The sequence below is a fragment of the Haliotis cracherodii genome, unplaced genomic scaffold (genome assembly GCF_022045235.1).
Source record: "Haliotis cracherodii isolate W230 unplaced genomic scaffold, xgHalCrac1.p SCAF_3, whole genome shotgun sequence".
NCBI lineage: Eukaryota > Metazoa > Mollusca > Gastropoda > Lepetellida > Haliotidae > Haliotis > Haliotis cracherodii.
Genome location: NW_027266286.1, coordinates 16,628,176 through 16,654,617, shown reverse-complemented (window position 1 = coordinate 16,654,617; position 26,442 = coordinate 16,628,176). Strand labels below are relative to the sequence as shown.

Sequence of the window (26,442 nt, the reverse complement as noted above, 5' to 3'; positions counted from 1 at the left end):
CATCGCCCTCCCTACAGGTCAGTCAGTGTGGTGGTATTGATTCAGGGCTGGATAAACAAAAAGAAATCATTTCATTGTTGCAGGAAAGAGAAGTTGGGTCAATTGTCCGCAAAACCTTAATAACCTGCATGCTCTGATACCGACATCATTTGTCAGGTTATTAGCGCTGCACTCACCAGGATGTCCCAGGGATGTCTTGTGATGATCGGTCTTCTCAATGTGACCTGTGCATCGTGTGATTTGATGCCTTTCTAACAGCGATGCCAGAACGGAGGTTAGCAGTTTGGTGTTTGTCGTGCGGCACTTTGCAAGGATTTGCAAATCTCTGTTGTGTAAGGTGTGTTGTTTGATAGCGGCATAGTTTGGGAAATATGACTTGAGGATGTGAAACATGATTTGTAGGGTTGGCTTTGATCTGTTTGTCGGGGATATTTATGTCAGCGGTACAGATTCAGAAGGATTTTGAAGATGTGAGTCTGGGCAGGTAGATTTAATGTGCAGTTCATCAGGATTTGTGCTTTTGATGAGGTGCATAACTTGTCGACAATCAATTCTTGCTACATCTGTTACAGAAAAGATGTCATGAAAAGTGATACAGTGGACAGGTTTTTTTTCGTCACGAAAGTAATTACTTCAACAGGTTGCCTAGACTTACAAGACTGGAGTTCCCGAGGACCTCCAATAACTAATTTAAAGTGTCCTCACAGGAAATATGAGGGTCCTGTAAATTATTGAAATGTGTAGTGCCCTGTACTGTAAGATTTGACAATTATATATTTACCATGTTTACAGGACATATTTCTTGCTAAGAACTTGTACAACATAATTTCACATTTGACCATTTTCTAAATGGCATTGTGTGTTCATAACATAATGTTATCTGCGTCCATTTCTTTACATTTATGAAAATCAAACTAGCTCCTTGCATCACTGGAGGTCATTTCAAAGTCATTTTGGTTATTCAGAGTGAATAGAGAAATCAATTCTTCTGAGATGCAATAAGTACTAAACCTTTCAGTGTGAGATGTGTATTGAACATAGTGTCTGCTGTTCCCTAAACATGTCAAGGTGAGTCATTGTGTGGGTAACATAGGGGACGTTTTGTCCAACTGCCTATTTGGCACATCGATTGTGGTAGGTCTGTCAGCAGCGTATCTGTATTAGAATATATTGTACCAATATTGATTGTGTGTCACAGCTGTTGGTATGTATTGTCATGTGTACTTGTAGCTCATGCTAGTAGTTGATCTGAATCGTGTGCATTTTCAGTCATGCAGACAGCAGATCGTGTAGGAAATGGTTAAAATGACAGCAATTGCATGAGTGATTGGCTCCCTGTTTGTTCCCTTGGGTTTATCGGGGATCAGTTTTCTGCTCAACTTGTTCTGAGAAATAGTTGATTAAGTCTGAACAGATATATGTTGAGATTTACGCATTTGAGTCTGTAGTGAAAGAAGATGCTTACATTCTTCCAAAGGTTTTTCCAATTTGATATCTTGGGACAGTATATAGCTTGCCATGTATATGCAGATCGGAAATTTATTATTGTACATAGATTATTATGCTATACAATATTTGAGTATTAGGCCACAAAAAAACTTAGCATGTTTCATTTTTCAAGGGGGGCCCAGTCGTCTAAGGCACCGCAATTCGCTGCACAAGAGTTGCGTCCCTTGGGCATGGCAGAAACCTATATCGCAGTGCTTGTGGGTTTTACCAAAGTGGTAAACGTATAAGACCTGCATCACTTCAGGCTGGGCTGTTCTCCTTCATGAAGAGGACATGCCGTGATATAAATTGAATACTGTGCAAAGCTGCATCAAAACCATCTTACTCACTCACTCATGTTTCAAGAATGTACAGTGCTTGAGACTAGATCAGGCTATTGAGCCCAGTCAAACAAACAGGCCTCTATTCCTGAACATTGTTGGTCCCCATGAACCTGTAATTGACACCTGGCCCATAATGTGTCCTGTTATGTAATTGAGCCATAAGTATTTACATAAGCTGCACCCATTTCAGCATGTAAGATCTGGTGCATAGTTATGACGATGTAACAGTTTGTGCCCAAAATTATGCAACTAGACAGAACGTACCCTTTTTACTAGATCGTAGTCTAGTGCCTGTTCCACAAAGCGACAATAACCCCAAGACTGCTGTAAGTCTATGTTTAAGTATGTGAGTTACGATGGTCTTAGCGCTACGATCGCTTTGTGGAACGGGACCCAGCTTATTTGACCTTTGTAAGGGATAGACATGTTATTCCTAGACTAGTTAAGATTTGGAGGGAATACGGTAGTTGTTTTCTCCCCAAATCCAGCTACGATTGCAAAATGACCTGATAGACATTACCTATGGTCCCTTCCCTTGTGTTATCCAGGCATTGGACATGTGCCTATTTACAGACTGGTGTTAGCATAGTAAAAATGATATCAGTTTATGAAGGGCTCATTGTACTGGTCATGATAGTTAATAGAGCATAACGCAGCAAAGACATGGCATACTTCACATATCAACACAATTAGAGTATAAAGATGACTACTGACGACTGACATGTATCATTATGATGAGGTGAATAATCTGATAATATGGCTTAGTAAAAGGTATTGATCTTATTGTACGAATATTGATTTCTTGCCGAGAACATGGTGTCAAGGCTCTGAAAATCAATGCTATTGCTTATCTGTATTTATGTAACTGTGTTGTTGACAGAGTGAACGTGAACAGTTGTCTCCTGGGAATCGTGTTCACACCGAGATAAACTCAGTCAGTTAGTGCTGTCATGTACAGTGGCAATGGTTGCGTGGCTTCTTTTGTTGTCATTAGCAACAAAATGGTGGTCATGGTTCTAGATCTAAGTGAAGATAATTTGTATTCAGCGTGTTGAGATGTTTGATGATAATCACATTTGCTAGGGCAATCACATGTAAATACAGGCCAATATAGGCGTGATTGGCTTTTTCCCATTTATTTTGTGGTCTGATTGGATGTTATTGCCAGAACTGTTGCAGATGTTTCTTTGAGTTCATGAGGTCTTTTTTAAAGCTGGATAGAACATCTGTTGGTAGTGTGGAATCTCGGTGGTTAGATCAGCAGAATGTTGGCCCACTCAGGCATCTGACTAATGGCTGAAGTCAAAGACAGAAAGTGTACTCAGTGGTGTCTTTAATGCTTAGTCAACGTTCGGGGGGTTTATATGTACACACTTAATTATGAGGTATTTATTTTAGTTATTTTCTGTTTTATGTCCACTCTACCAGTTCGAGACAAAGAAACTGTCCAAGTCCAAGTGGACTTAATTGCTTTTCCATAATAGGAATGCTTTCTCATTGACTTCCATTTCTTGAATCAATGTGTTTTATCATATGATTGCGTGTACGCATGTGTGAAACCCTGGATGGATTAGGTTCAACCTACCGCCTCCATGATCTTTGGTAGAGCGTCCGCCTGGAGAGCGGAAGGTCCAGGGTTTGATCCCTGGCCGCGTCATACCAAAAGACGTTTAAAGATGGTACTTGTTGTTATCCTGCCTGGCGCTCGGCATTAAGGGGCTAAAACAAGGACTGGTCGGCTCGGAGTCAGTATACTGTGTCTGAGTGGGGTATTCGTGTTAAACTGCGGCATGGTATCTCAATGTGCACTATGAAACGGCATCAGTCCGGACTAGTACAAGCAGCCAGACACATGCATGCACGTCGATATATAAGTGCAATAATCTTGGACGCAACATTAAAGCCAATTTTACCCACTTTAGGTTCAACCTGCAAGCTTACCATGAATTTCTTTGGAACTGGTAATAAATACACTGTGATCATGCAACTTTCATGTGCACTCATCCTGTGCCTTTCATTCCAGAATTGCTAAATGCCGCCCTGGATGCCTCTTCAACAAGTGATGACCTGTCACAAGAACAGAAAGAAAATGTGTCAGCAGTTGACGACGGATCTTTCCTGAGCTATGAACCAGATGCTCAGAGTCAGAGTCCAACTAAAAGCAGCACAGACATGGGTGACATGAAAACTGTAGGCACGCCCTCAAGTGAAACACATGCCGGGGGTGACATGAAAACTATAGGCACACCCACAAGTGAAACACATGCCGTGGGGCCTGCTGGGGACTTCAAACGCAGTCCCCAGGACCAGGACTTCAAACGCAGTCCCCAGGACGGGGACCGGGCTGGGACGGACACACAGTCAGTGGACACAGGCCTTTCTGGGGTGTCGGGGAGTAGCAAGGCCGACTCAACCAACTCCAGTAGACCAACATCAGCTGCCAGCTCGAGAAGCCCACTACATAAGGAAAAAGGCAAGGGGTTGGGACATGGAGGAGGGGTGGGGCATGGAGGGGTTGGGTGGTGGCACATGAAGACTCGATAGACATGGCTGGGGAGGCGGTGGGACATGGAAGAAGGGTTTGGGGGTGAACATGGACAGGAGGGGGAGGGGTTGGGACATGGAGCAGGGGGTGGGATGTGGAATAGGGGTGGGATATGGAGGGGGAGCGGGTGAGACATGGAGGGACGGGGTGGAACATGGAATAGGGGTTGGGATGTGGATTAGGGGGTGGATGGGACATGGACATAAAAAAATAGTTATCATAGTAAATAATTCTTAGAATACTACCTGTATTACTTCCACCTCCCCAGTCATGTCTCTTGTAGATTGATGTTTGGAAAGAAGTGAGCTATTTCCTGCTGTAAGCTCTCAATGCTATTAGGAGATCAACTAACCATGTGTAGTTGACAGTAGGGCTGGGACGATACACAAGGTCACGATACGATACGTATCACGATAGTGGGGGTCACGATATGATACAAAAAATAATGTCATAAAATCCACTTACCTATTTCTGTTTTATTTTCATTGTTTACGTAATTGGAAAATCATTTTGAAAAAAGAATTATGAATAGTTTCTGTCATCACCCATTTCCCGATAACAGCGGCTGTCCGCTCAGTAACATGAAGAAATACCCCCGTTTTCGAGGCTTCGTATGAATAAAACGTTCGTCGAAGAATGGCATATGACACATCGCTGGAAAGCTTATTCCTTCATCTACATTCTCGTAACATTGACTGTTTTTTTTCCGCAGTTATAACAAGCCATTTTATTGGATTAAAATTGGTTTCTAATGATGCTTTCTTGCCGAAATCTGCTACAAGTTTCATGATTGGACAATTTTGAGCACGTGACCTAAGGCAGCCAATCAAATTACAGCTGTGATACCAAGCTCGTGTTTGATAAATTTCAGAAGTTGGCGAAAGATTTTTGTAAAATCGTGCTATTTTGAACGTTTAAAGCAGGAAATCACGATATATATTAAAAATATGGAACTTCGTGAACGTATCGTGCTAGGTTACGAGCTGTGACAAAGATTTTTCATGCATATATTTTTGCATCAAACATCGTGTCCGAGCCGAGAATTCAAGGCGACGAAAGCCGAAATGTCATTTGACTTACATTACGTGCGATCGCACGAAAAGATGGAAATAATAACTTAGATGTAAGTTCGATTACTTTTAGATATATATTTGTTGATATTATTTATTACTTTGTATAATATATTTAAAGATTTGTTTAAAACGTCTTTATTTTGCTCTTTGACATGTTCGATGTGGACCCGTATTTCAATAACATCGCGGGAATTAGTGAATATTTTTTTAATTTATCGATAAAAAATGATAAATTGAATTGGAATATGTATTTCAGACATCATGAAATGTGATAAATTTAATAAATGAATGATATTACAGGTAGGTCCATAAAAATATATACTATTTTGACGTGACTACGGCTTGTCCCGTAAACCGGCCTACGGTGTCTGGGGACTCGATGCTTCTTGGCCGGAAAACCAGTTCCCATGTTTGAAGGCTGAAACTAATACGAGTCATTTGATTGGTCGTACTACGAAAATCAACCAATCATATTTGCCCTTGTATCATCGCTTTATTTTCTTTACTGACTGCGTTGGAACAAAACAGACGATGTAAACAGCGGCAAATATGTTTTGTTACTCGTAGTATATCAGCTGTGTATCATTTTGTAGACCCACGAATCGATAGTCGTATCGAACTGTAATGTATCGTGATACATTGATGTATCGGTGAATCGTCCCAGCCCTAGTTGGCAGTGAAGAGGACTTCTGTTAAAAATCTGAAATTTATAGTGGGTGATTGTAGCCTAAATAGGAATATTGCAATGACGTAATGGAGGTAGAATTCTTAGAATTATTAACAATGATAACTATTGTTTGATGTTTCTCACATATTATGCTTCATTTCCCTTCATGATAACATCATTATTGTCCTCATAGTGCCACTCAGCCAAAGGGCCCATGGTGCCACAATTCGCTGTACAGAGTTGCGCCCCTTGACACGTCAGAAACCTATGGTTGTGGGTTCAAATCCCAGTTCACCTAAATTATGTTTCTATTTTTGACAGTACCATGCCCATGCATGTTAGTTTCACCAAGGTGGTAATGTCTGAGATCTGAATCACAACAGGCGTTTTTCCCACATCATCCTGACATGCTGTGGTATAATTTGAATACTGTTCAATGCGGTGTGACCTGTGAAGATCCATGCTTGCTGCAAAAGGCGACTGTTCCTGTCGTAAGAGGCAACTAACGGGAATGGGTGGTCAGGCTCAATGACTTGGGTGATGCATGTCAGTTGCGTGGATCGATGCTCATGATATTAATCACTGGATTGTCTGGTCCAGACTCGATTATTTACAGACCGCCGTCATATAGCTGGAATATTAAACAACAAACCAACCAACCAAATCAATGCGGCGTTAATCCCAACTCACTTACTTAGCTATAAGAAATGTAGGGCATCTAATTGCTTCAGTTGTGGAACGAGGGGCGGTGTGGTAGCCTAGTGGTTAAAGCGTTCGCTCGTCACGCCAAAGACCCAGGTTCGATTCCCGACATGGGTACAATGTGTGAAGCCCATTTCTAGTGTCCCCCGCCGTGATATTGCTGGAATATTGCTAAAAACGGCATAAAACTAAACTCACTCACTCACTGTTTTGGAACGTATTGACTCAGTAAGGTGTTCAACCTAAGAAAGTGACCTATCTAGCTAAAGCTGTCAGACCATGATTACAGATGCAGCAAAGAGACTCAAAGAAAAAGACCGAGAAGAACGAGTTCGTCAGGCCCGAGAGAGGATGGCGGAAGAGAGACGGAAGAAATTTGAAGAGCTTAAAGAACAACAGCGTCTTGCCCAAGAAAACAGAGAGAGACAACTTGAGATGAGAAGGCGTAAAATTGCTGAGCTTCGTCAGCGTGAGGATGAACGTAGAGCCGGTGTAGAGGAGAGGAGAAAGAAAAAAGAAGCAACTGAAAGAGTGAGTGTTCTGTTGGGTAGCAGGTGCCTTGTAGTAGGGGTGTGTGGTATAACTGGACCCCTTATGCTGAACACTGAATGATGTAGTGTTCCATGCACAGACCAAACACATCCCTCGGAGGTCTGAACTATCTTGACACAGGCACCAGACCGTGCCATTTAATATGATGTTTTGCATTATGCACTTACTGACTTAGGTGCAGAAGCAAAATCCCGACAACACTTCATTCTCTATGCTAATGGTTACTGTCATCAGTGTTGCGTGTAATGAAACATAGATGCAAATTTCATTGATTTTTGTTTATATAGAAATAAGCTCTTATTGACCAAATATACAGATAGAAATTCACATCACCCCGAAATCAGTTCGGTCGAACACACCAGCTGTGAAATAGTGGTACACTACTGTAGCCACCAAATACAAAAGCATTATCCCCGAGTCCATGTCAGATCACCTCACCTGACTAAGTGACCTTGACCTTGTCAAGTATTGACGGACGGGCAACAAGCAAATGTGTTGCATTTCATAAGTAAGCTGCTAGCTTGTCAATATCACACTGTGCTGAAGCCATGACTCATTGTGTAGTGCACAGATGTGGCGGTTCTGCAGAATGGGGAATTAGGACGATGGTGTATGTGGGCTTCTGTAGAGCAGTAATCATGGATTGTCTGGTTTTATCCAGATATACATGTATACTACTCAAACAAGTTAAGGAACACCCAATTGGTTCATATGATAATCTGTCATGACATGACAGGAAGAATAGCAGCATTAGAAATTGGCACTAGTCCTATAGTCCTTACCAAACTGCCCAATAGTAAAGGTATCCTAAGGACTAGTAGAAATTGGCCAATTTTAAGGGTTTTGCTATATGTTATCATTATAAGGACTAGTGGACAAAACCTCTTAGTTTTTAACCCTGAATAGAATTATGTTATGTTATGTTATACTTCTGTGTTTTCAATTCAGGGGATTTGAACATTGCTTCGATACCTTTAGACTAGATGTGATGGAATAAGGTTTCAAATATGAATGTTTGCATGTATCAAGAATACGTTCTAAACCTCTAAGTTTAAAAGTTAGTTTGCTTGCCTCTGTTCTACCATGCCTAAATAATCAAGAACTCTTCAGTGATAGAAGTGATGTGGTAATAAAGAAATGATGAGTGATTCAGTAGCTTGAAGTGATGAATGGAGAGATCAGTGAAAATAGGCATCCTTTTAGTGGGATTCCTTTTAAGTTATCAGACACTGTTAACGTATGTTAACGTACCATCCTTTGGTATGCCCCATATGAATCACTGTTGAAGTCATTTTCTGCACTCTTCTTGATCCCCACGTGGGTACAATGTGTGAGCCCATTTTTGGTATTCTTTCCCCCTGCTTGATATATATGTCATGAGAAGTCATGATGGATAATTGATCTTGAATGTCGATTAGCTAGACACTTGATTTAACTCTAAATCAGACATACTAATTGCCTCAAGCTCTTAGAGTTCGAAACTATGAGTGAACTCAACTTGTCAGGTTAATATTCTCTTTCTCAGTCTCTCGATTACGTGAATGGATTGTCTGTACTAGTTCATGTTGCATCTTGGGCGGTGGGGTAGCCCAGTGATCTTGCCGAAGACCCGGGTTCAATTCCCCACATGGGTACAATGTGTCCCCCTCCGTGATATTGCTGGAATATTGCTAAAAGCGGCATAAAATCATACATACTCACTCACTCACTCACGTTGCATCTTGAAACAAGGATTGAAAGACAAACAGGTTGATAGTGCTGCTGTTGTTGTTTTCACAAATACATTGATTAATTGGTAATATGATGTGCTTCTTCCCCAGCAACGTCGGGAGGAAATCATCTACAGGGCGCAGGAGCGAGTGGCCCGGTATGAGCAGTGGAAACTCGGGGGACGCAAAGGTGGGAGTGGTCACGTTTTCGGCTTTGGTAGCCGCACACCTCGTGAGATTTGCCAGCCTTCTGAGCGACCAAAGCGGTCATCTTCTCATAGTGCGCTTATACGCCGCTCTCCTAATGGTTCCGACTCGGACTATGCGCGACCACAGCGTCGTGCTCTGTCTGCCTGTAGCACTGTGCGACGGCACTGTTGTATTGACATTAACCATATTACTGGTAGGTGTTTAACACACTCTAATCCATTAGTTTCTTTTGGGATATCGTCAAGGTTAATGGGTTTATTCTTTTGTCAATATAGCAGCAAGGTAAAGCTGGGAGCACTGGTGATGGGATATTTTTCCGCTCTTTGTAATTGCATCATAATTTAGTGAGATTTTAAAATGTTTTTTTCAAAATAACATTTCAGAATAATAATAATAGTTGTAAATATCAATTCGGATCATAGTTCTTTAATGGGTAATTACAACCTTGACATTAAAGTAAAATTGTTTCAAATTTGACAATATTGTTAACTTTTATGGGGATCCTCCAAGATTAAATTTTTAATTAAAATTTTCATTTAAAGAGGATCTCCTTAAAAGTACTGCCCTGCCCCTCCCCTTCCCACTTCTTCACCCCCTGAGTGACAGCATGGAACTATAAAGCAGTCCCTCATGTTATATGTGTATATAAACCTGACCAAATTATGAGATCCACAGATAAGTGCCGACCAACACAAGGTATCGAAACGACAACCCCGTCATTGTCATGTTGAGAACTTCCCTTCGTTCTTCAACCCCGGCATGAAGCTTTGTCACCCAAATCAGCAGGCTTGTCACAGAATGATTCTCAGATGCTTTTGATGTTGTCAATACTGATATTAACAATTGCCAAAGCCCAAAAACAAAACTATCAATAAGGGAAATAGCACATCTCTATATGAGAATGTGTATCTAAGGGATGCAGTTTTAAGTAACCTTGGTTTCATTATGAAAATCTCAACTCACTAGGTTATATGTGTGCATCAAACGATACTCAAAGAATTAACATGACTAAAACGACTAACACACTAACCCAGCGTATCATCCAAAACTGGCCTCCACAGGAGATATCGTTTTGGTGAGATCGGATGATACCTCCTAGGAAATATCGATAACATTGCAGCACAGTGCTTTGCAGACTATTATGACATCATCAGCTACCATGACATCACAGTCAGATGACCTCACGTGTCCCGAGGCAACTGAGACCCGTGAAGATTCCGGGGTAGAATAGGTCTTCAGCAACCCATGCTTGCTGTAAAAGGTGACTATGCTTGTCGTAAAAGGCGACTAACAGGGTCGGGTGGTCAGGCTCGCTGACTTGGTTGATGCATGTCATCGATCCCGATTGCATAGATTGATGCTCATGATATTAATCACTGGATCGTCTGTCAAGACTCGATTATTTACAGACTGCGTCATATAGCTGGAATATTGCTGAGTGCGGCGTTAAACAACAAACAAACCAACCAACCAACCGAGGCAACTGAAGTTGTTTAGCTGGACTTTTTAAACTCAGAACTTCAGAAATTGGAAAAATAATTTTGGATGAGAAATAGAATTTGACTCAGGGTCGTTTGATATCAAATATCAAAAATCGTTGATAAAAGTTTACAACATTTATTAACTTGTGTTGATACATTTGATATCAAACGACACTCGGGTGAGATTGTCTATGTATCACAAATATATCTAGTATCTATGTTTCACGGATATATCTAGCATGATGGACCTTTCTTTGCTTGCATGTCCTCCTTTGCTTACTTAGCTTAGATGCTTGAGCTTCTTGTGTAGCAAGTTGTGTAGGTGTTGTTTTGATGTTGTTTGTTTTGTTTCTTCATCATACAGTTTGCTGTTGCACATGTATCATATTACTGAGACTGTAATGAACCTGATGATACACTGTGGCACGATGTGATTTGCATCATCAATCTCCCATACAGTTGAGTCTACCACCCCGGACATGTCATTTAATCATTTTCAGTAGACCGTAGTGTTAATGTATGACTTTTATTAGCCAAGTTTACTAGACCAAAAGAAATTTTCTAGACTTGGCTATGTAGCTCGTGGCTAAACTCACACAGACTGAGGGGCGATCACGGTAGCCCAGTGGTTAAAGCGTTCAAGCGCCGCAATTTGCTATGCAGTGTTACCTCCCTTGGGTGTGCCAGGCACTTACGCCAACACACTCACTCACACTGTCAGAATGATACTGATGATTGATCCTCTTATGGAGGCATTGCCATACTATTTACTAGTGTATTTAGTGTTCCAATAGTCATATTGTGCTGCAGTGTAGGATAAATACTTCAGTGAATCATTACAGTCCTTGAAACTACCTTGGTAATTTAGATCTGTGTATCTTACCAAGACCTGAGGGCATTGTACCAGTCTTCAGGCAAATGTTGAAGTAATTAAAGCGCAGTGATTACTTACTTATTAAAGGGCTACACATGCACTTGCAAATGGCCATTCTCCTGCAATTATCCATATACTGCACCAAGCATGCAGGTACTGTTTAATTGGCTTGAATGTACTTTCTGAACCTGTATGCATATTTAATATTTAATGTGGTAAGAGATGCATTTCCACTATAAACTTTGCCTGTAATTTCTTGAGCATGGTCGGACATCCAACATATCATTCCCTGAAGGGGATGACTTAACCATTGCCCGTACATGCTAACTGGATGAATAATTTGCTTGAATTACATTTTAACGAATGAGATTAAATGTGATGCAGTTTACTGTAACTCTATCTTCTGCATGTGAATGTTATAAAAATGTGAAGATAAATATTTAAATTTTTAAACATGAATGTGCCAAAAGACCCTTTACACTAATATTTATTATTTCTATTCCTAATGATGCTTGCTAACAAGCCAACATGGCATTTTCATGCAACACGAGACACATTCTTTTTGGATCAGTTTTCAATCTAAGACATTAGAAACTAAGACTTGTTTCCTTGTGATGATAGAGAAGCAGGTGCCCTTCACATACAGAAGCTCACTCTCTTATAAGATTCTTTGTGGGCACGGGTGGCCCAGCCGTCTAAAGCACCGCGATTCGCTGTGCAGAGTTGCGTCCCTCGGGCATGCCAGAAACCTATGATTGTGGGTTCCAATCCCGGTTCACCCTGATTATGTTTCTAGGTTTGTCAGCACCATACCCGTCCTCGTGGGTTTCACCAAAGTGGTAAACGTCTGAGACCTGCATCACTTCGAGCTTTCCTCCCACATTAAGCTGACACGTCGTGATATAACTGGAATACTGTTAAAAGCGGCGTTAAACCCAACTCACTAACTCACTATAAGATTCTTTAAAAAATCATTCCACTTACATTTGCAGCAAATTTGTAGGATTAAATACTTCTACAACCATATTTATGTTTATGAGTGGGCAGAATTCAAGTTGAAAATGACGCCTAATTTTTAGTAATTCTTGACACAATATACAACAGTTGTCTCCCCTGGGTAATGTTTTGGCCCACCTTGCCTTGAAGAGTCTTCCCCTTGTGTTTGATAGCTCTTTACAAGAAAAGATCCTGGAAAGGTCTGTAATTCTTTTCCTCACCCCTTTGAACATCTTTTGTATTTCAGCTAGATTTAACACGGCCAGCTTTTTGCAAACAAATATATAAACTGTGCATTATTTTCATGGGGAGTGTCACTTAATATGGGTGGTTGTATTCATTTCTTGCCCTTATTGAGCTCTTGCATTCCTATATATGATATCTTTCCTTGCTTTAAACAAGTACACAGGCACTTGTTTATTTCAATGTATAACACAATGAAACAAGTCTTGGTATCGCACCTCTCGTCTATCGCGGCACGGGGTGTGCTCATTGCATTTTATAACATACACATGCAGCCTGTGAGAGATGTAGATTGCCATGTGCCTAGAACACATGGCAGGCATGGTGGTGCATTTTGCTTGCTTGTTACTGTAGGACCTTGCCCTGGTGAGAACCCCCCTTCCAAGCATTTGTCGGTCTCCATGAGTGTGCTTTATCACAAACGAAACCCAGACTTTGCTTCTTCGGGTATGCTTAACAACAGACCAGACTCTTTGTTGGGTAAGATGCTTTTGTTTTGTTCCTCTCTGAGATTCTCAGAGGAATATATTATATCCTTAGTTCCTTTTTTTTTCAATATCAAACCTTGGCAGCTTTTCGTTGTTTTGTCTCTTATTTTCATTTTCTTTGTTGTTGTTTGTGGGTTTTTAACATTTTTCTCTCACCAGGATTTACTTAGAATTACATATGGACAGGACAGAAGAATAGAAGCAGAAATATGCCTCAATGCGCCAAATCTGCAGCTAAAATTAGACCCAAAAGGAAACATGGGTTAGAATTGTATAGTCAGACTCGGTGACTGTATGGACTGATGCTCATGATGTCAATCACTTTATTGTCTGGTCCAGGGTCGATAATTTACAGACCGCCGTCACATAGCTGAAATATTGCTGAGTGTGATTTTAAATAGCAAACAGTAGAAAATAAATTGAACATAATTTAGCGTAGATCAACCCCTGGGAGTTGGGTACAATGTCTGACAGCTGAGTGTGTGTCGTTGTACCTTGGCCGTTGCTCAGATTAGCCCTGGCTTGAGTGCTTACATGCTTACAGAAAACAAACAAAAAACACTGAGATATAGCTGGAATATTGCTGACTGTTGGATGCATTCACTTGAAGTCTGCCAACCCAAATTTAAACTTAATGCCCCAAATAACTAAATGTGTACATTTTACACGTCAATTTTGATGATGGATCAACACCTGCAAGTTGGATCCTTTTGCGAGAGAAAAAGAATTTTTGGTTATTTCAAAAGTCCATTTGGGTCGTAGTTATCCATGTGCTGTAGCAGATCTAAAATATTAGTACAGGCTCCGTAGTTCCATCCAAGCAGTTGCCATGGGGCTCCCAGCAAGGAAAGATAACTCCGGCCTACCTTTACTGCCACTGCATGGTGTAAAGCTATCCTATCCCATGGTTAACAGGTGCATCTGTATTAGCATTCCTGATCCCAAAGCATCAATGAGTTTAACCATTAAACCCAACAAACAAGATACGCATGTGACAATTCCCCAAATACGGTTTGCAAAGGAATGGACACTGACATGCATGAGAGTGGATATCATGAATCATGCAAGGATTGCTATGGGTTGATGAAGATAGTGACAGTGCATTTTGTTCAATGTTTGTACATGTTGTTATTATATTTAGTCGTCATGTATTGTAATGAAATTAGAATCTGTAGATGTAGAAGATTAAATCACTTTTCTAATTCATCACATTTGCTTACCTTTTTCTCGTGATTTTTTATCTGTCTTGCAAAACTGAAGTGATAGAAGTCATCCTTAGGAGTTACAAACCATTCTATTCCTTCATCATCTCTACTTCATCATAATATTGCATGAAAATATTGAAACCAGACAAATGTCATCATAGTTGTCAAATAATGTGTTCGGTAAAATTTGGAGACAATTGACAAAGACTTTTGTCAGTGGTCCATTTGTCAACTCTGGTACTACAGCTTCTAAAGTGACACAAAAAGACATAAACCCCAGTTTTTTTCGAAAGAAGTAGAAGAACTGTCATTGGTGATGCAATGAGACAAACTGCAAATTAGATACTCTACCTTTGGTGATTTAAACACCTCAGTTCTGCATTCTTGTCACCTTTCATTGTTGTCATTAATCTTAGTGGTTAATTCAGTGATTGACAGTGTTGACGTCACATGACATGTGCATCACCGATTTCACGTAGCCTCATCAGTTAGTTGCACATGCTTGTCCAGCTCTCATCTCTCATCTCATCACTTCCACATGATCATCCATCAACTGACAATGGTGCTGGGTTCGTCTTGACTTGTCATACTGACACAAAATTCACCTGTTGTTTCTCTCTCCCTCCCTCCCTCCCTCCCCTGCCCCGCCCTTGCCCCGCCCAGCTCTCAACGCCATCCCAGAAGGTCGCCGATCTATTCTAGCACCCAGCATCCCTCCGCCTCAACGGCCAAAGAGCACAGTGGGTCTAAACTCGGTTCGGCTCAGGGAGCAGAAACCTCGTAAGCCACGCCCAGCCAGTATTGCTAGCAGTATGCCCAGCTTCATGCATGTGGAAATTCCAAACCAGGCGTCCCCACGGAGCAAGAGCACTGACAGGCTCTCGAGAGGTAATAGGTCTTCTTGCACGCCAGGCTTCACTAAAGTCGGAGCTAACAGAAAAAGATGGATTTATATCAAGCATATATAATGATCAATACAAGGCTTGAAAAGCGAGCGATTTCTGAAGCCATTTTCTTTTAGTTGTCTTTGGTTCATTCTAAGTATATGTATCCACATTGAAAATAATTTATCATGTTTATCAACTCTTTCTCATTTTAAGAAAAGTCATCCTTCCAATTTACTTTCTGTACCTGATAGGAAAATCATCTCTTTCGGGCTCATTTATAGTTTAACTGTTAGTGAATTGAAATGCATGGACCAGATAAGTGGATGCTTTTAAATTAAAGGATCTGTAGGGGATTTTGTAAGCTTGAATAAAAGAATCTCACATTTACAATACCACATGCAGTTGCAGCTGAAAGTATTTGATAACACAGCAAAGTTCTGCTGATAACTGATTCATCTGAAAGATGTTGCGATGGACCCAACGCAGATATAAGACAGACAATGGAAACCTGCTCCACCAGGCTTTGACAGAAGATGTTTCTTTTATTAACTTCTTTTACTTTTCTAGGGATATGGTTCTACCTTACTATAACAGCTTCACGTTATCTAACCAGTTTGAATTCTAGTTACAACTTACACGTTCTGTCCAAGAGCAGCTAGTTCTTTAAGAGTTGTCTCCCCTTGATAATGGCCGTCATCATCCATTTTGAAAAATGTTGTCCGTTGCTTCAAGTTGCTGATGCGCCTAGATTGTCTACCCATAGTAACTATATGTCTGTAATGATGTTGTAGATGTAGTGTTGGTTATGGGATAAAACAGTTGTTCTTTGGCAGTAGCATTTAGATGGTGTAGGACATGAGAATGGGACAAGAGTCCATCAGGAAAGTGAATTAATTATAAACGAAATTAACAGTTTGGTGTAAAATTGTCCCACTGTTTTAGCTGCCTCTTGCCTTCTAGTTCTTTAGATACTAGTTTGTTCTAGACTATTTCTCACACCCTTAAAATGATAAACACCAATGTTGTTGTTTCTGGTTCTGTAACCTAAGAACCTCTTGCTTGTCAGCAGACAAACCTAATAGAACTCCTCGGAAGTCTTTAGGCAATCAAATCATGGAGAGAAAGAGGGAGGAAGAGAAGAAAGAAAATGGGACAGATGCAGAGAAGAGACAAACCCTCAAGGCTAATCGCCGGTCAATTGACAGGCTGTCTCAGCCAAAACAGATTCGAGAGAAGCCAGAAGCTGAGGCCAAGGCGGAAGGAACTCCCGCTCCTAAGGTTGGTGATGGTTCTGCTTGCTCGTTTCATGCACTCGATGTTGATGTTTGTGCATTTGTAGCTGGAGATGTAGAAGAGTGACACCAGTATAGTGCATTTTTCTATTTTTTCAACTAAAGTTGTTTCCCATTCTTGCAAGTAAAATAATTGTTGTAAGTGAATAGTGTTGGCTTGTGTATGTTTGCTGTATTGCTGGACTGAAATATAATGTGTGTGAGTGAGTGAGTTAGGTTTAACGCCACTGTGAACAGTATTCCAGTTATATCACGGCATGTCAGCTTTATGTGGAATTAAAGCCTGAACATAATAGGATGAATGACAGACTCTATCTGAAGGAGGTATATTCTGTATTTTGTTAACTGTGAAAGTGATTGAAATAGAGGTTACGTGACTGAACAGAATTTTAGCAGACTCGGATTTCGGACAAGTGGTTAAAATTGCAGACTCTATCTGAAGGAGGTATATTCTGTATTTTGTTCAAGAGATTGAAATACAGGGTGACCTTCCAAGATAAGTACTGATAGGATATTCATTTCTTCATGTTTATGAAGCTCATTCTGTAGAAATTAACTGAATTCAAACTTATATCCCAGTCTGTGCCAAAACATGGAACACGGTTCTAAGCATCGTTTTCAATACAGTTTATTGTACTCATATGTACTTTTATTAGTAGAGGTTACTATACCAAACAGAATTTTACCAGACTCCGGTTTCGGACTAGTGGTTAAAATCGCAGACTGAATCTTATCTTTATTGCTACGTTATCTCTAAACTCATGCTTTGAGAAGTAAAAAAAAGCTTTGACTTTGTAACAGTCTTCCCAGCTTTGAAACCCCTGTGTTTGGTGATGCTTACATTTGGCTTTTAAGATAATTCTTTAGCAGGGCCTGCATGAAGTACTTGAACCTCGCTTGACGGAACATGTGCATTTGACAAGCATGGTCGTATGGCCTGGAATGGACCACTTGGTCAGCCTCACAGTGGGTTCAAATGTTTCAGTTGTCCAGTCAGGTGGTAAGGTGCATGGCCAAGGTTTTCAAGTTTGGTCAGTCAAATTTGCTTCTTACTTGCTTCTGTGAATGTGCTGAAATGCATGAGTCGACATGGAATGTAGCTAGTTGAGAGACGTTGATGCATCATGTCCTGATGGTTGAGTTGAGTGCCTCTTTCATTGCTAGTTTTCTGATTTGTCGTATGAACCTCCTGCATACGTCATGTTGCAGAAGTCGCCTAGAACACGATTGTCGCCTAGAAAATCTTTGTCCACCACAAATCTTGCCACTGGTGCAAGAAAGGTTTGTGTTTTGCATGCATTGCTTGCACGCTTCGCAACATATTGTCTGTGTATCCGTATCTCATAATCCTGCAGAGAAATGGAGTCATTGTACAAGCAAGGATGCTCCTTGACCTCAACTGCTAAACGAAAATCAAATAATGTGTTCACATGTCAAATTATCGAAACCAGCAACCATAAATCTTATAAAGATTTAACGAGTGTTCAAAATTAAGAGAGTCCATGGACATTTGAGATCTTCTCCCATAGTATTTGAATTTAGCGACCTCTAAATCTTTAACTTTAAACGTGACTCTCATGCTTCATTTCAAATACTGATTAACCATTGAGCACATTGGATATAAAGAGTTGGAATTGTTGGAATAAAGAAGAAATTGGAATTAGATCATCAAGACAAAACTGATTTTTATGTTTACTGTTGACCAGGTCTTCTATTTGACATATATGTACTACTCAAAAAAAGTTAAGGAACAACCGATTATTTCAAATTACTATAGTTATTATCTGTCATGCCAGATTGACAGATTTTCTACGGTAGCATGAAAGAATGGGGTGTTCTTATGACTTCTTTGGAGTAGCATATCAATATGTATGAATATAACGAGCCCAAACTTGTATCTTATGATTTCCTTTCTCTGTTTTATTACATGAATGAACAGGATAATGCCTCTGTTAAATAGATGGTCCTCTTATCTGTGGCCTCTAGGTGACAGATCTAGACCAAGGCCCTGTCCCACAAAGCAGCCTAGGTGCTGTGACTGTCGTAAGTCAAGGGAGTTACGATGATGTTGGCACTAAGATCGCTTTTGGTACAGGGCCCAGGTTGACATTCGGCACTATCCTTTTCATTCTGTAGTTGAGTTTGCTTGAAGTTTAGTTTTATTCTAATCAACTTGTTTTATTTCAGGCCTTCCGATTATCTTGCTTGTGTCATGTCACGCTTCAGATTCTAGGCTGCTTATAGGACAACTTTGAGTTATTTCTCCAACACTTTCACTCTTCTAAGTACTTTTCAGGAGATGGTCAGTGTAAGCGCTCAAAATGTCATCATGTGGTCATTGGAACTGGTCATTGTGTTTGTTTGTAGGAGATCTGGTGCTTTTCAACACAAGAAGGCATTAAATATTAGATATTTCTGACATTGCTAGCTCTTTGAGGATTCTGGGTTAGAACAGGTACCAGTAACCTATGCTTGGCATAGAAGATGACCAACTTGTTTTGGGTCACTTTCAGTGACATGGTTGATTGCGTGTCAGGGTACCCCAACAGCTTGGGAAGATGCTCATATCAATCACTGGTTGGTCTGAGCCTGACTCAGGTATTAACAGGCCACAGTGATGTTTCTGGAAAAATGCAATGTAAATAAATATGTAATATTTTATAGCTGTGGAACTTTTAAAAGTCCAGGGTTCAAATCCCACATTTGAAACACAGGATTAGTTGTTTTATGACATTGTCACTCTATCACAACCAGCGTATACTGACAGGTATTCTCCCTGCTTGATGTAACACAGTTAGCAATCGGAAACCTCGCACTGATGAATACATGCGCTGAATTGAAGTACTCTATGTTAAATGCAGTTGCCGATCTTTAGTTAGTAACTTTTGCCTTCAGTAGTTTGCCTCAAGCTCACTCATATGTAGATAGACTCGTGTAGATTTGGGGTAGAATAGGTCTTCAGCAACCAATGCTTGCCGTAAAAGGCAACTAATGGGATGAGGTGGTAAGGCTCACTGACTTGGTTGATACATGTCATCGTATCCCAATTGCGTGGATCGATGCTCATGATGTCAATGACTGGGTTGTCTGGTCCAGACTCAATTATTTACAGACTACCGTCATACAGCTGGAATATTGCTGAGTATGGTCGTTAAACAACAAAGGAACAATACAAACACATGTAGATAGACTCTAATGTAGACATCCATAAATAACTCCCAAAATTGTATCTCTTGACATACATCATATTCCCCTGATAAACATCTCAAGCACTGAAATTGATGGGGCGGGTTGGGGGTGGGGACAGTTATTAAAACCATAAACAAGTTTATTCTTTTTTTGGGGATTGAGCTGTAGTCAACAAACCGTTCAAATGTCAATTAGGGTTAAACTTTATAAACTTTGGTACCCGGTAACCAATTCCCATTTTACTCAGTGTTGAACGTATAGCATAATCCCATAGATAAAATATTGATTTAGAAAAGTAACATGAAGCTTGCAGTCCCTCGTCAGATCATGATTCAGTGGCCATGGACAAGCATAGTGTGATGTTTAACAGGTTTGGTGCATGTGTTGGAGCACAAGGTTGAGCCAGATGTTTTCAGTTTGGTTGAGTATTCTAGACGTTGGTTCAAAATCTGTGGTTGCACTGTTCATGTTGTATCTGTAGTTTAGATGTGTATGTATAGGTGTATATGGGTACAGTAGCCCTTGTAGCCAAACATGTATCTTTTAGATGTGTAATGGAACTGATATCAGAGTTTGATAGCTTATATATCACATGTTGGTGTATATGTATTTATATATGTAATTATACATGGAATTTATTTATACAGTGTCACAACAATCAACAAACATTTACTGTAATGGTGAATGTATAGTTGAACTTATATGAACTAAACATTTTGTAAAAACATTTTTCAAAAAAATCGTACAATTGTTAGAAAGTTCTGACCAAATAAAATAATTTGCATAATTATTGCCTACCCCTAATAACGGTCCCTCCATAACAACCATGAACAATCAGATCTGAAATGTACTGTATACTCTGTAATGTATAATGGGCCTGTGGCCTACAATACATAATGAATAAAGACTATATCTGAAATATTGTCATGAAACGTTCAGTTCCGGGGTCAGGGCGAATTTAACCCCTACTTGTATAATGAATCGCAAAACGATTCCTTTAAAAATGAGCGTAGAATGAACTCTGCAGTAGGTGTTGGTGGTAAAAATAAAGATCAAGCACCCAGAACACTATCCCAGTATGAGTTCTCTTTGGCTTCAGAACTTCGACATCTAGAACAGTTCATTCTTGCATTATGATACCTAAATTTTCGCTGATTGACATATGACCTGGTTTTGTCAGGAAGAGTTTGGAATTACCTCCACGAGATAACTGCATGAGCGTGATACAGGTTTTCTGCTGCACAGCAGTAATACTGAGATTCACGATTCAGAACTCAATCACTGTAACTGTCTGAAGTCATCCTCATATTGATTCATAATAGTTAAAGTCCCGCTACTGTTGATGAGCAAGGTAGGTTAAATCTAAGCTAGACTGTAGGCCATTGAGAGTTTGTTACTTACAAGAAAACCATTCCATATAATACCACCACGTTCTGTCAGTATACGTGTTTGTATGCTCATACAATTAATAGCTTTTACTAACCCTTTGTTAATTTCAAGTTCAAATTTTAATGTTTGCACACGTTATCTTCAGAATTATGTTTTTATCAAGCGGTAGAAGTGAGTTTTCTTTTCAATTCTCATTTTGTATTTTCAAAATGTAACTGCAAAGTAAAGAGTTTGAAAAGAGAATCCTGCATAATAATTCTGTTTCCATGACAACATGTGTGTACAAGAAATTCCCTGAATGTGCTTACTGGGTATACATGCCAAAAATTGTTTTTCAGCCCAAAACACTTCAAGAGGTTTTTTTCTCAGAATGAAAATTTGACATGATTCATCAAAATTCAGAAGTTTCAACAGCCTGCACACCATCCTAAGCTCTGAGTCATCAAATGCTGTAACCTGCTATTAACTGTTTCAGCTGCCTTCCAAGCCTATTCTGAAGGACAAGTCTAAGGAGGCACCTGCTGGAGCTCCTCATGTTGTGATAGAGGACGACAAGGCAGCCATGTCTCGATCTGCCCACGAGACCATGTCCCGGTCAGTGATGGACATCTCGTCCAAGCCCATGCCGGACATCATGTCCAAGTCTGTGGACATGTCCAGCATGTCCAAGTCCACCCAGGACATCTCTGTGGAGGAGTACAAGGCCAAGCTTGCTGAGAAACGTCGTCAGGCTCGGGAGAAGGCTGAGAAGGAGGCAGAGATTGAGAGACAGAGGCTTGAGGAGGAGAGGTAAGGGACATAACTCTGACTGTGTGATTCTGTGCTGGTCACTAAAATGTGAATGAAAGTTGAACTTTTCTTGGGCCAGTTTCACAAAGCAATCTTCGTTCTAAGACGATCTTAACTCCCATACTTTAACATAGGCTTACGATAGTCGTAGCGCTAAGATCGCTTTGTGGAATGGGCCCCTGGAAGAGTGGCCTCTTTTTGGATTTGTTGGTGTCATGCATACCATCATTGTACTTTGACCCATAGAAAATATAATTTTCTTGTGTGATGTTTTCCTCAAAATTTCGTGACAAAAGACCTGAAATGTAGTTTTTAAGAAAATAAGGAAAACATTTATGGATAACAACTTCTGGTTTATTGCATTTAGCGATGTTTGGATGTAGATTCTTACCCTGTTATCAAAGTGGAGTAACTACAACACCAAGTAATGAGAGGTTATGCACACTGAAATGCAGCTTAATGCAATAAACAAGTGAGTGAGTGAGTTGGGTTTAACGCCACTTTAAACAGTATTCCAGTTATATCGCGGCGTGTCAGCTTAATGTGGGAGGAAAGCCCGAAGTGATGCAGGTCTTAGACGTTTACCACTTTCGTGAAACCCACGAGCACGGGTATGGTGCTGACAAACCTAGAAACATAATTGGGGCGAACTGGGATTCGAACCCACAATCATAGAATTCCAATCAGTTAATCTAAAGAAAAGTTTTGAAATGAAGTCGAACATAGATGGAACTGGTATTACTTTATCTAGTATTTGATAATATTGGTATGATTTTTTAACTTTGGGGTTTCAGTTGAGGATTTATTAGTTCATTACAAATATTTTGTCATTATTTACCATATAATATTTGTAATTAAGAAATAAAAGGGTCTTTTTCATAACTCTAAAGTTAAAGATTGAAGAGGGCGTAGATTAAATCACCATATCAGAAAACTGCATATAATTATATTGATAAGCATGATAAATCCATTCTGTTCTATGTTTTCATCACTATGGATTGCCTCTGTTAAATATAAAAGAATTGGTTCTCAGGCAATGACTTTGAAATTATAGTGCAGACGGGCGGTGGTTGGTGTTTTTGTTGGTGTTTTTTTTGGCTTGTTCAAACTGGTATGTAACCAAATAAACATTTGTGTACAATCAACCTGGGACAAGGCCTCCCTACATAAACAAGCATACAAACTCCTATTGCTGCCATGACCATAACACGAGATGTGCAGTAAAGCAGTGGGCATGTAAAGGGAAGTAACTGCGTGCTATATTGGATCTCATTGTTTTAAGTATTAGGATTTTTTGGGAAAAGTAAAAGTAAAACGAACAGGGGCAGACTTTATGCTGATGTGGGCGGTTCCTGAGAACCAAGACTATTATTATTCTTTTTAGCCTTAGGTGACATGCATGACTAACATGCCCTGTCTGCAGTGGGTATGTGATTTTACATCTAAGGTGCAAAATATTCACAACACCCAGACTAAGAATTAAAGAAGTTTTTAACATCTATGTCATGGTTGGTGCCGAGATAATTCTGCTTCTGTGTATGGCGAGCTACAGTACCTTCATGTTTTTGTTGTGCAGGCGGTTAGAGGAAGAACGTCTCATAGCAGAAGAAGAAGAGCAGCGTCGCCAGGAGGAAGAGTCTCTGCGTCTAGCTGAGGAGGCTCGCAAGGCTGAGGAGGAGAGGCTCAGGAAGGCCATCGCGGCTGAAGACTCTCGCAAGAGGGAGGAGGCTGAGAGGCTGGAACAGGATAGGATCGCTGTAAATACAACTTTGAGAATATTTGCTTCTTTCTAAAAAATGGCTGATTTTCAAATTTGGATGTTAGGCCATTTCCAGGATTTCAGGAATGTCAGTCTTGATTTATAGGAAAAACATACCTGACTACTTGTCCAGATAGAAACACACCTGACACCTGTCTTGATTGAAACAAACATAATTCTTACAAATATACACTAGCACACACAGGAAAGAAGTGAAGTTTGCCCACCTTATGCATGTGCAAGAGGTGTGGGTAGCAAGGCACTGTTACCTGCACAACTCATTATGGATAATGGGACTGAAGAGGACTTCTGTTGAAAATCTGAAGATTATACTATGTGATGACAGGCTTTGATGTAATAGAGGTAGTCGTATTCCTTAAATTATTATCTACAATAACTATTGTTTGATATCTGGAAACGATATCAGCAAATAAAACCTTCATGCTTTTGACCTTTGTTGTACAAATTGTTCACTTTCTAAAAAACAAACACAGGAACTATTCATACATAAGAAAACATTGTATTTCCGATGACGTGACGATATATTTTTGTAGGGAAAATTATGAAATCCATGGGAGCCATGGATTTCTCTGTGGTTTAACTGATTCTGTGGTATCGTGAAGGGTGTTAGAACAAGGGATGACTGTACCTTCACATATCATGCTTCACGTAGTAGTAAAGGGTAAACAAACCAGGAGTGAAATGCAGCTAGTCCCATGTTCATTGTATTTGTCATAACTTGATTTACTAATTTTGCCAGGAGTTTTAAGTGGCGCAGAGAAATTGTATATGTATCCAGTGACATAATTTTTTTTAAATATCACTGAAGGTTAATAAAGAAGTTGGATCATATCTCATTGTTAGTACTTAAAAGGGATAAAGACCTTGTCCCCACACAGTTTTGGTTGTCACCCTTCCAGGGTCATGGTCTTGTGTTTACACTTTTGGAAGCAGACCGCCTCTGTGGTCTAGTGGAAAAGCGCCCACCCAGACAGCGGAGGTCCGTGGTTTGATCCCCGGCCGCGTTAAACCAAAAGATGTTAAAAGATGGTACTTGTTGTTACCCTGTCTGGTGCTAAGGGGCTAAAACAAGGACTGTTCGGCTCACTTACTCACCCATTCTCACATAGTTTTGTCAGTATACAGTGCCACCCTGAAACATGACTTTTTTCATCTGAAGCATGTGTCATGAGTATGTTCTGTGCTCTGTACATATGTGAAGACAGGTTCTTTGTGTTCTGTATGATGGGATGGAAGTCTTCCTTTAAGATGCATCTGATTGTCATGGACTTTCTCCTTTACAGAAAGAGGAGGCAGAGCTGCGAGCCAAGGAGGAGGCAGAGAGGCAGGAGAAGGAGAGACAGGAGCGGATGAAGAAGGAGGAGGAAGAACGTCAGGAGAGGAAGAAGGTACGGCATATGATATGGGTCAGAATGGGCCTCAGTACCTCATGGAGGAGCTGACTGTATGGGGAATTGGGTTTTGTGTGTCATTATCCCTGATGGCATAGATCGTTGCTCATGCTCTCAGTCACTGGTTTGTCTGTCCAGAGTCACAGAACTGGCCTCCATAGTCTAGTGAATAGAGTGTCTTTCTGGAGAGAAGAGGACCGCCTCCGTGGTCTAGTGGTAGATCATCCGCCCGGAGAGCGGAAGGTCTGGGGTTCGATCCCTGGCAGTGTCTTACCAAAAGACGTTAAAAGATGGTACTCCTTGTTACCCTGTCTGGCGCTCGGCATTAAGGGGCTAAAACAAGGACTGGTCGGCTCGGAGTCCGTCTGAGTCGGGTATCCATGTTAAACTGCGGCATGGTATCTCAGTGGGCTAGCACTATAAATCGGCATCAGTCCGGACTAGTATAAGCAGCCACACACACACATACACGTGCATGCACGTCGCTATATAAGTGCAATAATCTTGGACGCGAATCTTAAACCCAATTTCACCTCACCTCTGGAGAGTAGAGCATCCTGGGTTCAATCACCAGCGGTGCCATACCAAGAGACATTAGAAGATGTCTAGTGCTCTGCATTAAGACTGGTCGGCTCTTTTAGTGGGGTTAGCAGTATGGTATCTCAGTGGGTTAGCACTATAAACTGGCATTAGTCCGGACTAGTTCAAGCAGCCACACAGATACACACATGTTCATGCACATCACTATGTAAGTGCAATAATCTTGAACGTGATGTTAAACCCCACCTCACAGTACTGGCTAGAATGACACCTACTAACCCATTGGGAAATATTTAGAAGTTTGTTAATCATAGCATTAAATCTGATTGTCTCACATTGTTTCAGCGTCTTGAGATGATTATGAAAAGAGTCAAGACTGACGGAAGTGAATCACCTAAGGTAAGCTGCTGGTGATGACAATACCTTTCACTTAGGTCTGAAACAAGGTTTTCTCAGTATGCATGGTATATATTGTTCTAGGTGTATTTCCTTGTGACAGATGTTTTGTAAGTTGTCGTATAGCAAGTGGAGTTGTGGGCATCCAATCTAGGGCTGTAGAGTTGCTTCCCTTTGCCATGGGAGGATCAACAGACATAGTGTGATCAGAT

At 40.5% G+C, this 26,442-nt stretch overlaps 1 protein-coding gene across 15 annotated transcripts in view; it reads left to right on the top strand.

Annotated features, from left to right (window-relative positions):
- LOC139474400 (ensconsin-like) overlaps positions 1-26,442 on the top strand; it is a 73,420-nt gene that overhangs the window by 28,150 nt on the left and 18,828 nt on the right. For 2 of the 15 annotated variants that reach the window (XM_071257395.1, XM_071257392.1), the window contains exons 2-13: positions 3,856-4,305; positions 7,109-7,350; positions 9,192-9,483; positions 12,815-12,841; positions 13,239-13,364; positions 15,241-15,465; positions 16,531-16,742; positions 17,966-18,037; positions 21,810-22,123; positions 23,700-23,880; positions 25,187-25,291; positions 26,180-26,233. In XM_071257395.1, the coding sequence (XP_071113496.1) occupies positions 3,856-4,305; positions 7,109-7,350; positions 9,192-9,483; positions 12,815-12,841; positions 13,239-13,364; positions 15,241-15,465; positions 16,531-16,742; positions 17,966-18,037; positions 21,810-22,123; positions 23,700-23,880; positions 25,187-25,291; positions 26,180-26,233 (2,300 nt within the window). The remainder of the gene's footprint in view (positions 1-3,855; positions 4,306-7,108; positions 7,351-9,191; positions 9,484-12,814; positions 12,842-13,238; positions 13,365-15,240; positions 15,466-16,530; positions 16,743-17,965; positions 18,038-21,809; positions 22,124-23,699; positions 23,881-25,186; positions 25,292-26,179; positions 26,234-26,442) is intronic. The other 13 variants (XM_071257393.1, XM_071257399.1, XM_071257394.1 and 10 more) reach the window with 13 other exon arrangements.